The sequence below is a fragment of the Bos mutus genome, chromosome 19, assembly GCF_027580195.1.
Source record: "Bos mutus isolate GX-2022 chromosome 19, NWIPB_WYAK_1.1, whole genome shotgun sequence".
Classification (NCBI taxonomy): Eukaryota; Metazoa; Chordata; class Mammalia; order Artiodactyla; family Bovidae; genus Bos; species Bos mutus.
Window position 1 is genome coordinate 47,670,982 of NC_091635.1, and position 14,634 is coordinate 47,685,615.

Genomic DNA, 14,634 nt, shown 5'->3' on the forward strand with positions numbered 1-14,634 from the left:
TCTTCATAGTGGCACATGAGATATTTAGCTGTGGCATGAGGAATTTTCAACTGTGGCATGTGGGACCTAGCTTCCTGACAAAGGAATGGAACCTAGGCCCCCTGTATTAAGAGCATGGAGTCTTAGCCACTGGACAACCAGGGAAGTCTTCCAAGTCTGTGTTCTTAACCACTATGCTATGGAGAAGAACCATGGAAGTCCCAATAAAGCGGTCTCTAAAATCGTCCTGCTTGCTTTGGCTTCTCTATAAAACCTTTGGTCTGAGACATTTCTGAGTTCAGGGAGATCTCTTAGGGACCTTCTCCCAGTTTCTGACTTTGTGACAGAGACGCTTAATGGGAACCTAGAAGATGCCTTCTTTGGGGTTCAGTTCAGTTCAGTTGCTCAGTCGTGTCTGACTTTGCAACCCCATAGACTGCAGCAAGCAAGGCTTCCCTGTCCATCACCAACTCCCAGAGCCTACTCAAACTCATGTCCATCGAGTTGGTGATGCCATCCAACCATTTCATCCTCTGTTGTCCCCTTCTCCTCCTGCCTTCAGTCTTTCCCAGCATCAGGGTCTTTTCCAACGAGTCAGTTCTTCACTTCAGGTGGCCATAAGTATTTGAGTTTCAGCTTCAGCATCAGTCATTCCAGTGAATATTCAGGACTGATTTCCTTTAGGATGGACTGGTTGGATCTCTTTGCAGTCCAAGGGACTCTAACAGGCAGCTGGCAGGTTTCCTGGACTAGCAGTGGCCAGGAGCTCAGTGCTGGAAACTGTTCTGAAGCTGCATCCGTGGATCATGTGACTGATGTGCTTTCTGTGAAGGGGCAGCTTGGTGCTACATACTTGCTGTCCTTAGATCTGTCTACATGGGCCATTTACAGAGGAGGAGTTGGGACTCAGGAAGGGCAGAGACTCGCTCACATTCATGAAGTGATTTGGATGCAGGACCAATCCACTCTTCCTTCTCTCAGTCCAATGGCCTTGGCCACGCTCTTCCAGTGAGGGCCCTTGCCCCATTCTTTCTGCTTTTGTGGTTAGAAGGCTGTTTCCATCTTCTCTCCTCCACTCATCAAGGCAGGGGCAGGCCTAGCAGATAGCAAATGATCTGTAAGTATATGTTTTATTTATTTACTTTAAAAAATATTTATTTGGCTGCGTTGGGTCTTAGTTGCAGCATGCAGAACCTTCCTTGCAGCATATGGACTCTCTAGCTGTGGTTTGTGGGCTCAATTGCTCTGCAGAATCTTATCCAACCAAGGATTGAACCTGTATCCCCTGCATTGCAGGGTAGATTCTTAACCACTGGACCATCGAGGAAATTCCTGTAAGTATATGTTTCAGAAGAAGGATGAATTGAGCTGGTCTAAGTATGTATATCTCACAGGAAATAGCTGAATTCTCATGCTTGGGTGCCAAGACTGTCATTTATTTGAAATTTTCTGTATTGTCTATAATAACACTGTTTAAATGCCTCGAGTCAAGTGATAGAAATTGTCGCCAGCAACAATATAAGGAAACAAGCTGTTTCTGGGAAGAATGTTTAGTTGGGACAAAATAATGACATTGTTTTTGTTTTTGTGGAGACTAGCCTACCTGCCAAGTTGTTGCTTCGATCTTTAGAGGAAAGTCTTTATTTTTCAAGCAATTATTGAGTTCCTACCTACATTAGCCTGGATATGCTCACTGCTATAATAAACAACCCATAAATCTCAGGGGAGTCATTAAATGAAGGTTTATTTCTTGCTCATGTCACAGTCTGCTGTGGGTCAGCAGTGGGGTGTATGTGTATGTGTGTGTGTGCTGGGCAAAGCTTTTTCATGCATCCATTTTTTTAATCAATAAAATTTAATTTTAATACTTTTACATGATTTAATAAATGACAGCTATTTTTATTTAATAGTTACAAATCCATTGAACACTCTGGAATGTATGGAATCAGAGAGCAAGGTCAAGAAAAATGGCTGGGGTGTGATGGGGAGGGAGGTGGGAGGGGGTTCAGGATGGGGAACATATGTACATCCATGGCTGATTCATGTCAATGTATGGCAAAAACCACTACAATATTGTAAAATAATTAGCCTCCAATTAAAATCAATAAATAAATTAAAAAAAAGAAAAATGGCTGAATAGTAAAAATTAAGAGTAAGCAGAATTTTAATTTGTAATTTACTTAGAAAACACTCATTTTCTTTGCCTTTTAATTTTTGAGAGGTTTTGGCCTCTTCTTTCTGCAATTCTTTTCCCTCTTGATGATGTTTTTCACATCTTCTATCTTGTGAAGATTTTCAAAAAAGGAGCCTCCAAGTTTGCTGCCAATGGGGAGAAGCAGAGGGGGATAGGCAGATTTTCATGGCCCATTTCTGGAAATAGCATAAATTACTTTCACTTACACTCCAGGGCCAGAATGAAGTCACCTGACTCCAACTTAAAGGCAGAGGTAAGAAAAATATAGGTCATCTATGTGCCCAGTGGGAAGAGAGAATGGGTTTAGTGACCACATCCCTTCTTTGTCATAATATTATGGACTCAGCCTGGAAGTGACCCTGACCTCATAGCTTGAAGAGGGAACTCAAAAAAGTAAATGAAAATTACAAAACAATGGGGTGAATGGACTTTGATGGCAACATAATCAGAGACCTCAAAGGTTCTTCTGTGGCCCACTGGTGAGTATGCAGGAGTGCCTTTTAAAAAGTTTTTCAAATCAACACATTTGCATTGATTCTAAAAAATTGAATAATACTGAAAGGGTGGGTGGGACCCTTATATTAAAGGTTTACTTCTTTGCTACATCACTTGTATGTGACAAATACAGACCCCACTGTCCATAATCAAGTGGGCCCTCTGCCCCAGCCCTGGTCCATGTCAAGAAAAAAGGGTATGAGCTACGTTACTTAAAAAATCTTGTCTATGGTTCTAAAAGTGAAATAGTAAATGTGTGGATTTTTTTTTTTTTACAACTTTAAAGCACATATTTTTCTAGCTATTTTGCATTTGTAAGATTTTTATTTTTATTTTTTCCCCCACACCACATGGTAAGTGGGATCTTAGTTCCCTCTCCAGGGATGGAAACCATGCCTCCTGCATTGGGAGCATGGAATCTTAACCACGGGACCACTAGGGTAGTCCCAAGATTTTTACTTTTAAAAATTCAAAAATTGGTTGGCAGACTTACTGAGCCACATTTTAAACTTTTTCCAGGGCTTCCCTGGTGGCTCACCAATAAAGAATCTGCCTGCCAATGCAAGAGTTTGGGTTCGGTCCTTGGGTCCAGGAGATCCCTCGGAGAAGAAAATGGCAACCGACTCCAGGATTCTTGCCTGAAGAATCCCAGGGACAGAGGAGCCTGGTGGACTCCAGTCCATGGGGTCGCAAAGAGTCAGACACGACTGAGTGACTAAGCACAGCACAGCACAGTCACTCAATCATTGTCAGCTTGAGTGATGATAAATATCTGTTTCAGAATTCTAGAGAAAGGGAGAGGGGTGTTCTGACTGGGACAGTGAGGGAAGATTTTATGGTAGCATCTAAATGGATTGAGTTTTGCTGGGAGGGTTGAGAGCAAGGGACATTTCTGGCGGAGTCACCACAGAGAGCAAGGAGACAATAGAGAACATGTTGTTTTTGAGGAACTGTGAAAAGAGTATCATGTAACTGACTTTACATAACATTGCATCGTCTCCTCAAAGAGCTCAGAGAACAGCTGTGATTGACCAGGTGCTTGGTCAGGAAGGAAAGTCTCATGTCACCTCTCATTTCTTTTCAGCTGCCATTGTTGTGAGGCACCTGGCACAGCCCAAGTGGTTTGCGCTCACCGTTTCACTCTACTCAGTTGGCAAGTCAAAACCACACACATTGCCCTTAGGGCTAGCATTGCTTTTCTCCAATAGTTCTTTGAGATCTTCAAGACTCTGAAACAAAATCTCAAGAGTATCAAAGAAAAGGGGGGAAGCAGGACCCTCTGGGGTCTTGTCCCCCATATCCTCTGCTTTAGCTCTTCTCTGAAGTACCTAGATAATACATTTATATACATTAATACATTTACCTAGATAATACATAATAATCACATACCTAGATATACATTTCCTGAGTTGTTTTACAGATGTGGAAACTCCTCATCAGATGGAAGATGTTACCTACTGGATGACCAGGAGCTCATAGCCCCAGGCCTCCTGGAGCCTCAATTCAGTCGCTCAGTGGGGTCCTCCTCTTTGTGACCCCATGGACTGCAGCACGCCAGGCTTCCCTGTCCATCACCAACTCCCAGAGCCTACTCAAACTCATATCCATCGAGTCAGTGATGCCATCCAACCATCTCATCCTCTGTCGTCCCCTTCTCTTCCTGCCTTCAATCTTTTCTAGCATCAGGGTCTTTTCCAGTGAGTCAGCTCTTCGCATCAGGTGGCCAAAGTATTGGAGTTTCAGCTTCAGCATCAGTTCTTCCAATAAATATTCAGGACTGATTTCCTTTAGGATGGACTGGTTGGATCTCCTTGCAGTCCAAGAGACTCTCAAGAGTCTTCTCCAACACCGTAGCTCAAAAGCCTAAGGACTTTTGAAGCCTAAGTCCGGTAAAGTTAACCCTTGTGACACCACCTTGTGCTCTCATCATCAGCCAATCAGAGAATTGTGCACAGTTGTGCACAATTGTGCACAATCACATACCCTGCAACCCTCCCCACCCTCACCTGATTTTTTAAAATGCTTTGCCGAAAACCTCTGGGGAGCTCGAAACTTTTTAGGGCATGAATCAGCTTGTCTCTTTGTCTGGGCTTGCAATAAATCTTTCTCTGCTAAAACAACAAAACAAAACAGAAAATAAACAAACAAACAAAAAACCAAAAAAATGCTCGACAGGGAAGTCAAAAGCTTCTGTGGACACCCCAAGTAATGAGAGCAATAGGAAAGATCATACAGGGCTCAAAATATAGGCCAGAACCCTTAGCATCTGTGTTGCCTCTTTTGCTTCCCCCAACTCCATAGAAATGACAGAATAAGTGGGAAGATAAAAACCACACTAAAAATAAATTCCGCTTTTCACAAAGATGGTGCCAAAGGCGAAGAAGGAAGCCCTGCCCCTTCCAAAGCCTAAGCCAGAGCAAAGGCTCTGAAGGCCAAGGCAGCAGTCTTGAAAGGCATCCACAACCCAAAAACTGTGGCTAAGGTTCACAAAAAAAGGCGGCCCGAAACACTGCAGCTCAGGAGGCAGCCCGAATACCCTTGGGAGACTGCCCCTAGGAGAAATGAATTCGACCACTATGACGTCATCAAATTCTCCCTCGATCCGAGTCAGCCAAGAAGAAAAGAGAAGACCAAAACACACTGGTATTCACTGTGGCTGTCAAGGCAACAAGCATCAGATTAATCGGCTGGGAAGAAGCTCGATGACATTGAGGGGGCTGAGGTCAACACCCTGATCAGGCCTGATGGACAGAAGAAAGCTGGCTCCTGACTAGGATGTTTTGGCTGTTGCCAACAAAATTGGGATCATCTAAACCAAGTCCAGCTGGCTAATTCCAAATATAAAAGTTTTCACTATTAAAAAAAAAAACTCATAGTAACAGTAAAGGTTCAGAAAAGATGACAGAAAGCTAACCATAAGGTGAGAAATTTCTGTTCTATATAAAGGACCTTTGTCAATTTGATGGCAACACACAAAGTGGCTGAAAAACGTATATCCTTACATAGGTGATGGAGAAGATCATCGAGAAAACGTGTTTCCAACAGGACCCCGGGGAAGCCAAAGAGCAGTTGGGAGGTGTTGGGAGAAGAATCTTGGGCCCAAAAAACAAGTAAGGACCTTGCCAGTCTCCACTTTTGGACAGTCAGGGGTTTGACCCAGGACGAAGCTGCAAGTACAGTTCTCTAAATAAAGAAGGGTATCTGCTGTGGGAGTCCAGAGGGGACCATGGGCCAGAGAGAGAGTTGGGCATCAGTTATTTCTATTTGGCAGCCCACTCCAGTGTTCTTGCCTGGAGAATCCCAGGGATGGGGGAGCCTGGTGGGCTGCCGTCTGTGGGGTCGCACAGAGTCGGACACGACTGAAGCGACTTAGCAGTAGCAGCAGTATTTCTATTACCTCCTTCCAACTGGCTGACCCATTCCTCTGTGTCATTTAGTCTACTGTTGATTCCTTCTAGTGTATTTTTTACTTTATTGGTTACATCTGTCATCTCTTTGGGGGTTTTCTTTTTTACTTTCTAACTCTTTGTTAAAGACTTCTCACTTCTCGCTCTGTGCATCCATTCTTCTCCCAAGTTCTTTAATCACTGTTATGATCACTGGGCTTCCAGGTGGTGCTAGCGCTAAAAAGAACCTACCAGCCAATGCAGGGGACTCGGGTTTGATCCCTGGGTGGGGAAGATCCCATGGAGGAGGGCATGGCAACCCACTCCAGCATTCTTGCCTGGAAAATCCGATGGACAGAGGAGCCTGGTGGTCTGCAGTCCATAGGGTAACAAAGAGTCAGATGCCACTGAAGCAACTTAGCACACATGCATGCATGATTGCTACCCTGAACTTTTTTCTCAGGTAGATTGCCCATCTTCAGTTCACTTAGTTCTTTTTTCTTTTTTTCTCCACTTCAGCTAGTTCTTCTGAGGTTTAATCTTGTTCCTTCGTCTGGGGCATGTTCCTCTGGCATCTCATTTTGCCTAAGTTGCTGTTTATATTTTTATGCATCTGGTATGTGAGTTGTATTTCTTAACGTTGGAGAAATGGCTTTGTACAGGAGATGTCCTGTGCATTCCAGCGGTGCACACCCCTCTTGTCGTCCAAGCTGCATGCTCTGGGGACTCCCCCCATGAGGGCTGTGTGGTTCCTTTTGTTGTGGCGGGCTATGTGGGCGGTTTGATAGGCTTGGTTGACCCTGGTCTGTTTACTTACCAGGCACTTCCTTGTATAGAGGCTGTTGGCTGCTGTTAGTGGGGCCTGGTCACAAAGCAGCTGACTGCGGAACTCCAGGGGCCCTGGGGCTCGTGTTGGCTCCCTGGTGTGTGGACTCAACTAGAAGACTCTGGGGCTGTGGCCCACCTACTGGTGGTAAAGCCAGTTCCTAGGGTTAGTGCCAGAATACTGGCAGGGAGAGCTGAGTCCTAGAGTCTGGTTGCAGGGCTCAGGGGTCCCAGAGTTGGTGTCAGATCGTTAGTGTTGGTGAGGTGGAGTGGTTTCTGACACAGTTGGGTACAAGTTCAGGTTGTCCCAAAGCTTGTGTCAGCCTACTAGTGCTCAGGACAGAGGCCCAGGTGGTCCCAAAGTAGGATCTGGCTTCTTGGTGGACAGGTTGGTTCTGTAAGCCGTGGGGTTGCCCACTGGTGGGTGGAGCTGGATTCTGGGTCTTTGGGTGGGTTGGGTCATGTCCAGAGGCAACTGTGTGCTCAGTGGGGTCTCAAGGCAGCCTGTCTACTGATGGTGAGGCTGTGCTCCTACCCAGGTAGTTGCTTGGCCTGAGACAGTCCAGAACTGGTTCCTACAAGCTGCTGGACCAGGCAGGGCTGGATCCCAGGGCAATAAGCTAGAGGAAGGATTCCACAGTGGTGCCCACCAGCAAGGTGTCTTTGTGGCAGTAAGAGTTCCCAAGGACAGCTGCTGCCAGTGTCTGTCCCCAGGGTGAGCTGTAGCTGACTCCTGCCTCTCAGGGAGACCCTCAAAGATCAGCAGGTAGGTGTGATCCCAGGCTCCTATCAAATACTGCTTTTGCTGTGAGTCCTACAGGCTGCAAGACTTTGTGTGTGTTCTCTTTAAGAGTGAAGTTTCTATTCCTCCAGTTCTCTGGGACTGCCAAAATTAAGCCCTGTTGCTGCTGTTGTTTAGTCGCTCAGCTGTGTTTCTTTGCGAGCCTGTGGACTGCAGCACGCCAGGCTTCCTTGGGCTTCCCTATCTACTGGAGTTTGCTCAAACTCATGTCCATTGAGTCAGTGATCCATCCAACCATCTCAACCATCTCTGTCGCCCCCTTCTCCTCCTGCCGTCAATCTTTCCCAGTATAAGCCCTGCTGGCCTTCAAAGTCAAATACTCTGGGGGCTTATCTTCCCAGGGCAGGGCCCCTGGGTTGGGGAGCCTGAAGTGAAGCTCAGACGTCTCACTCTTGTGGGAGAACCTCTGCAATGTAAGCATTCTCCAGTCTGTGGGCCACCCATGAGGATGAATGTGGGTGTGTGCTCAGTCGTGTCCAACTCTTTGCGGCTCCATGGACTGTAGCCTGCCAGACTCCTCTGTCCGTGGAATTCTTCAGGCAAGAATATTGAAGTGGTTTTCCATTTCCTCCTCCAGAGGATCTTCCCGACCCAGGGATTGAACCTGAGTCTCTTGCTTCTCCTGCATGGGCAGGTGGATTCCTTCCCACTAGCGCCATCTGGGAAACCCACCAGGGAATATGGGACTTGGCCTATCATGAGTCTGCTCCACCCCCAGCACCGTATTATTGTGATTCCTCTTTAAACATCTTTAGTTGTAAAAGATATTTTCTTGTTGGTAGGTTCTGTTTGTGTTTCTTTTTTTCCATTGATAGTTGTTCTACAAGTATTGCGTTGGCCAAAATAATTCATTTTGATTTTTCCATACCATCTTATGGAAAACCCAAAAAAACTTTTTAGCCAAGTTGTGATTTTGGTGTGTTCATGAGAGGAGGTGAGTTCAGGGCCTTTCTACTCTGCCAACTTGGCCTGGAAAAAAATCTTAAACTTTTTTTGAATTAAAAAAAAAATGTTGTTGTTTAGAATTCAGTCCTTTATTTCTGAATTTTATGCGAGAGTTGATTAAGATTTACTAATTATAAATAGAAATGTATATGCTTTAATAGATATGAATCTAAAATTGATATTAACTTTAGTTTTAAGTGTTTTCCTAATGTCCTTTAACTTCAGAGAAGATATCTTTTAGGAACTTATATCTGGTAAGAAAAAAAAAATCCAAAGAGTAGCATTAAGGCAGAAGGATGAGTATAGGCCTTTCAATGTCATATTGGAGCAGTTTCTGAAGGACTCACCCAGGATTCCTTAATCTGTATGGGAAATGTACATTTGATTGACTGTCTATATATGTTGACCAACACCCAGAATTTATGAAATTGCTTGTTGACTGAGACTGATTTGTAATTTTATTGTTAAGCACAGATCCAAAGGCTTGCTGTCTAGTACAAAAGATAGTCCCCAAAGTTACAGATTTATTGCCCTCTAGGATTTGAATTTGTTTTTCTCTAACAAAACATTTCAGAATGCCATCTCCAATAACTATATCAACTTCTGTTCCTCAGATGATCTTTGAATCGGTTTAGTGATTAATGGGTTAAATACACACTCTAAGTCTGTATTTGAATGCCATGTTTTTAGCTTAAAAAAGTTTAAACTGTGATATCTTGTTCAGACCCTCCCCCCCCCAAAAAAAACCCCACGAATCCAAAGTTCAGGCATTTCTACACAATCTTTTCCCTCTAAAAGTTTGAGTGAAGTCAAATTGGATACTCTTGATGAATGTGTTGTGCTTGTAATTAGAACAGAACAGTAACTGTTGCTTTTTAAAAAGTAATTCAGGCCACGGCCCTCCAATGAGGACGGTGAGGCAAGAGAGACGGAGAAGAGGGGGCCCGGTCCAGGCGCTTCCGCTCAACCAATAGCGATCTCAGGTCCTCGACGGCTGACCCCAGCCTCAGCTCCGACTTGCATTTCTGAACTCCCTCATTGTTAGGATCAGCACAGACACGCTGCCCCTTCTTGGTGATGAAGCTGGGAAGAAGGTGGGGGGAAAGATTACAAACAGCAGAAGGTTCAGCAAATATGGGTGGGCACCCTATCCTCCCTGCGCCTTGGCCCCTGACAGCCCAGCCAGTTCTTGCCTTTCTCTGCTGCAGGAATTTAGAGCAGCTTCTCTCTGAGACTCTCCCTCAGGCTGAGACGCCCTCAGCGACTCAGAGTTTTCTCGTGAAGCCTCCCTCCGGCTCTCACCTTCCTTCCCTAGCTTCCCTTTTCACCTGGAGCATCTCATACCTGGTGCCCTGAAGGATCCTACTGAGGACACATGCTTCTGCTGACCTGGCAGGATCCAGAGGGTGGGACTTTCCTGGACATCCATTCCTCAGGTGCCACCCCTTCCCCTCTCCACTCTGCCCCCAGCGACGGCCAGTGAGCTTGGCATACGTACATGACAGCTGGCCAGGAGCATGCACTGCTCGTCTCTATATAATTTTCCATGAATACACATCGGATGTTTCGTGGGGTGTAAGACATGCAGCAGTCCGTGGGCCGGTGAAAACCTGCAACAAGAGAAAGCATCACTTAAGGACTGAGTGGGAGGAAAACTTGCAGAAGGAAACAGCAAGCCGCCCTTGTATTCTTGCTTGGGAAACCCCATGGGCAGAAGGGCCTGGAGGGCTACAGTCCTTGGGGTTGCAAAAGAGTTGGACCCAACTTAGCAACTAAACAAACAAAACTGATGAAAACTGCATCCTTTCTCCCTTTCCTCCCACCTACTGGGAAGAGTGAGAAGGTGCAGGGCTTTAAAAAAAATTATCTTTGGCTGTGCTAGGTCTGTGTTGCTGCACCGGACTTTCTCCAGTTACAGCGATCAGGGACTACTCTTCCTTGCAAGGAGGCGTGGGGAATCTTCCCGGAGCAAGGATGGAACCCGTGTGTCCTGCATTGGCAGGCGGATTCTTAACCACTGGACCACTAGGGAAGTCCTGAAGGTTCAGGACTGGAAAGGGATGTTTGCCTTCTCTTCCAGCACTTATGGCCTCTCCTTGCCAGAGACATTTCGCTCTCCCCAGGGCTAAGCTGTGTGTCTGAGGGCATCCAGGCAGGGCCACGACAGAGCAGAATTTCTCCCAGAAGAAGGAGGGTCTGAGGCCTGCAGGAGGCATCCCAGAGCACCCTTCCCCTCTCCCCGTGGTGAGCCAACTCTTGGGACAGCCAGGTGGAATCGAGTCCATCTCTGGAAGAGGCCATCTATGGACACACAGCCCCTCCTGAACTTCCTTGGAGATGTTCACCACCCTCAGGACCCCCCTCAGGTGGATTGAAGTCTTTGAGCCAATCTGTACCTGCTAGCTGTTTTAAAATATATGCCATAACAAAACTTTACCTCCTTGAGACAATGAGTGGTGATTCTTTTCCGGACTTGAGAGTTCAAACTTCAGGTTTGACATTACGTCTTTTACTTGAGAGAAACAGTAGAGAAGGGGAGAAAAATTACTGGGAAGCAACGTCGTTTCAACACCTCCATCTGTCTCATTCCTCAACCCCATCTCCTGCTAGGGAGGCAAGGATACTGAACCATTGGCCCAGATGTGCCTCCAAGCCCATTTTCTCTATCAAGGCCCTGAGACTTTTCAGGGGACTTTTGAAAAAGTTCGAGATAGGGAACCATTCTATTGACTATGAATACAAAAAGCTAACTGCACACCCAACATGAATAGATCAGTTGAATAGTTCCATAATGCGATCCAATGCACCATGCTCTCTACACATTTCTGGAATTCACAGGGCTCTGGAAACAGTAAACATTTCTCTATAACTGATCTGGTGACACAACATCACCCAAAGTGAAGTGAGGCTATTTACAGGCTTTATTTACTCCATCAGTGTGAATGTGTTTGCTGCAGAAATGTGACTGTGTTTGGTTAATGTGTGTGTCTCAGACTCTGCCAGGGATGTTAAGTAATGCCCAGGTATGTGTTACCTTTTTAAAAATACATTCTTTTAGAATATGATAGCATGAACATAATGCAAAGTTTACAATTTAAAAAAAATACTAAAATATTTCTTTATTTGAATAAGGTCACTGTTATTTCTTGAATTCCAGCTAGCATCAAAATTAACAATCAGAAAAAAAAAATGCTTGACAAAATGTTATCCAATTGATATTAACCCCTTTTAAACTTTAAAAGAAATATATTAAACAGGCAACATTCAGATCTAAAAAGTTGAAAGTAGTGGTTTTACATCAGATCTTATAAATAAAAAAGTCTCTAATATAATCATTTGTTCACTATCTCCCTGTGATCAGAACATGGATAGGAAAGAATAATCATGTCTGAATATTCACAATTGTCATTTACAATCTTTGCAAAGATTACATGTCTACAATGCAGCAGGTCAGGCAGTTTTTCAGGTAATTTTTGTTTTCCTCAAGTTATCAAAAAGTGCAATTGTCTGAGATCAAATGTCACAAAAATCACAATCAGGAAAAGCAAGAGCTCTAGCAGGCAGACCTGAAGACAGGGGTATTCGTGGTTTGACATGAACTGGAGGTGATTTTGTACATTTAAGAGCTGTCAACCGAAGTACCAAGAGCTATAGGCAGCAATTTGGGTTTAGTCTGTAGTTGCTAATAACCAAGAGTTAGCACATACATAATGCAAAAAACATAAACTTTACCATTTTAATCATCTCGAAAAGTTCAATAGCATTAAGTACCTTCTCATATTGCGCAACTTACCACAATCCATCCATGGAACTTTTTTCATCTTGAAAGCTGAAACTCTGTGCCCATTACACAATAGCTCCCCATTTCCCCCTTCCCTAAACCCTGGGCCACTGCTACTCTACTTTCTCTCTGAATTTGACTATTTTAAGTACTTCGTAGGAGTGGAATCATATTATCTGTCCTTTTGTGACTGGCTTATCTCATCTATCATCATGTCTTCAATGTTCGTCTATGTTGTGGAACATGTCAGAATTCCCTCACTTTTTAAGGCTGAATAATACTCTCTCTCTCTCTCTATATATATATATATATACACACACACATCCTGTTTTCCAATCCATTTGTTTGTCAATGGACACTTGGGTTGCTTCCTCCTTTCGGCAAGTAAAAATTAAGCTGTTATTAGCAAGGTTGTGTAGGTATCTCTTTCATGTATCTACTTTCAGTTCTTTTGGCTATATCAAGAAGAAACGGAATTTCTGGGTCATACTGCATTGCCTTTTTAAAATCTGAAAAATTCTGCATTCCAAAATGCATCTAGCCCCAAAGATTTGGATAAATGGATTGTGGACCTGTACTAGAATAATTAGGCAAGCATAACTAAAATTTAGCTCATTCTTATGTAGTTACATATGAATTATATTAAATGAGGCATGTGCATACACTTCAATATGCTTAATATGATATGTGTGGAGCTTGCAAAACTAAGTCTTGGATGGGTGTTGTCTTCCCATTACAGCTTCCTAACTAGCTTGTAACCTAATGCCACCACGTATGGGTGTGTGATCTTGAGCAAGTTATCTAGAGTTCCTATGCCTCATCTCTTGTTTGTAAGAGGGTAATTAATAATAATAATAAGTAAATCCATATAGTTTGCTGATAGTCTACTGTACAGCATTGTCAGGAGGATCCAACATATTAATATCTACAAGACACTTAGAACAGTGCCTGCTTTCAAATAGGAAATACTAGATATCTATTTGTTACATAAATAAATAAGATGATTAAGTACACTTGAGTGAGTCACTTGCCTGGCTTGTCCAATTTCTTCTCTGAAGTGAGAGTTTTATGCTAGAGGGCATATAATAGTTCTAACATTGTGAAAGTTTATACTTCTTTCTACAGATCTACGATTTTTCTACAGTTCTCTTGATCTCGTCCATAGTGTTCCTATGTCAGCTAAGAGAAAGTATCAGATAATTCTGGTCATGAAAGGGAGAGAATTGTTTCCCCAGGTGGGACCAGTCAGCTGTATGCTGCTTTCCCCGGAGACCAGCGGCTGAAGGGAGAGGTCTGTACCTACTGCTGCTGCTTTTAAACGGGAGCTATATCCACGCTGGGACAAAGGTGTCCCTCTGCATCTCCTCCCTGGTCTGCAAGTTACCACCCACCTGCCCACCTGGAAGAAGGCTCACTGAACTCACCAAGTGCAGCCTGGGCAGCGAGGATGAGGAAGGGCAGGACAGCTATGGAGGTCTTCATCTTCCTGGTGTACAGACGGTGGACCAGCCTGAGGACTCTGGGGCTCTCTCGGACTTCCCTGGATCTCTGCTCTGCCCTTGTATTTATAGAAAGAGGAGGAGTGGGAAGTCACAGGGCAGAGATCAGAACGCTTTCCTGGGTTGTATAATAGATAACACGCTATTTCTAAATAAAGGGAAGGAGGCTGAGAAGGCAACAGGAAGAAGGGGCGAGGATGACATGAGGCTTCTCCAACTGCCCACTGGACACAGGCAAAGGGAGAAGCCAGTTTATGAAGGATCCTTCCTCTAGGAGGGTCACTGAATCCTCTCATCAGAATGTTTTCCTTGGGAGTTCACCCCATTCAAGGGCACAGAGAGCCTGTTATCAGGGTGCTCTAACATGTGAGCCTGGTCATGTGACTCCTCACATAGAATCTTAACCCTTGACTCCTCTGTTTGTTTCACCTCCACATCTGATCCATTAAAAATACTGGGGTGAGTCTACTTTCAAAAATGTGTCCAGAACCTTATTGTTCCTCACCACATCCTCTTTCTCCACCTGGTCCAAGCCATTCCTGTCTCTTACCAGGATTCTTGCAAAAACCTCCTAATGTGTCTCCTTCCTCTGCCCTTGCCCCTTTCCAGTTCATTCTCAACATTGCAGCCTGGGTGATCCTGTTAAAATATAAATCAGCCAAGTCAATCCTATTTAAAACCCACGGATGGCTTTTTAATCCTGCATCCCAACCCAGTGTAAAGCCCAA

At 44.4% G+C, this 14,634-nt stretch overlaps 1 protein-coding gene across 1 annotated transcript; it reads right to left on the minus strand.

Annotated features, from left to right (window-relative positions):
• Positions 1-9,058: 9,058 nt before the first annotated feature.
• LOC102288203 (C-C motif chemokine 15) lies at positions 9,059-14,223 on the minus strand. The gene is made up of 4 exons (XM_005899666.2): positions 13,832-14,223; positions 11,064-11,138; positions 10,125-10,236; positions 9,059-9,709 (listed from the first exon to the last, which is right to left on the minus strand). The coding sequence occupies exons 1-4, from the start codon at positions 13,887-13,889 to the stop codon at positions 9,514-9,516; spliced, it is 441 nt and encodes a 146-aa protein (XP_005899728.1). The 5' UTR covers positions 13,890-14,223; the 3' UTR covers positions 9,059-9,513.
• Between the last annotated feature and the right edge of the window lie 411 nt (positions 14,224-14,634).

Excerpts from the sequence above, each read along its gene's own strand:
- LOC102288203 (XM_005899666.2), bottom strand. The coding sequence starts at position 13,889 with ATGAAGACCTCCATAGCTGTCCTGCCCTTCCTCATCCTCGCTGCCCAG. Across the intron at positions 11,139-13,831 it reads CGCTGCCCAGGCTGCACTTG|TAAAAGACGTAATGTCAAAC; the intron begins GTGAGTTCAGTG and ends GTTTCTCTCAAG. Across the intron at positions 10,237-11,063 it reads CCACTCATTGTCTCAAGGAG|GTTTTCACCGGCCCACGGAC; the intron begins GTAAAGTTTTGT and ends CTCTTGTTGCAG.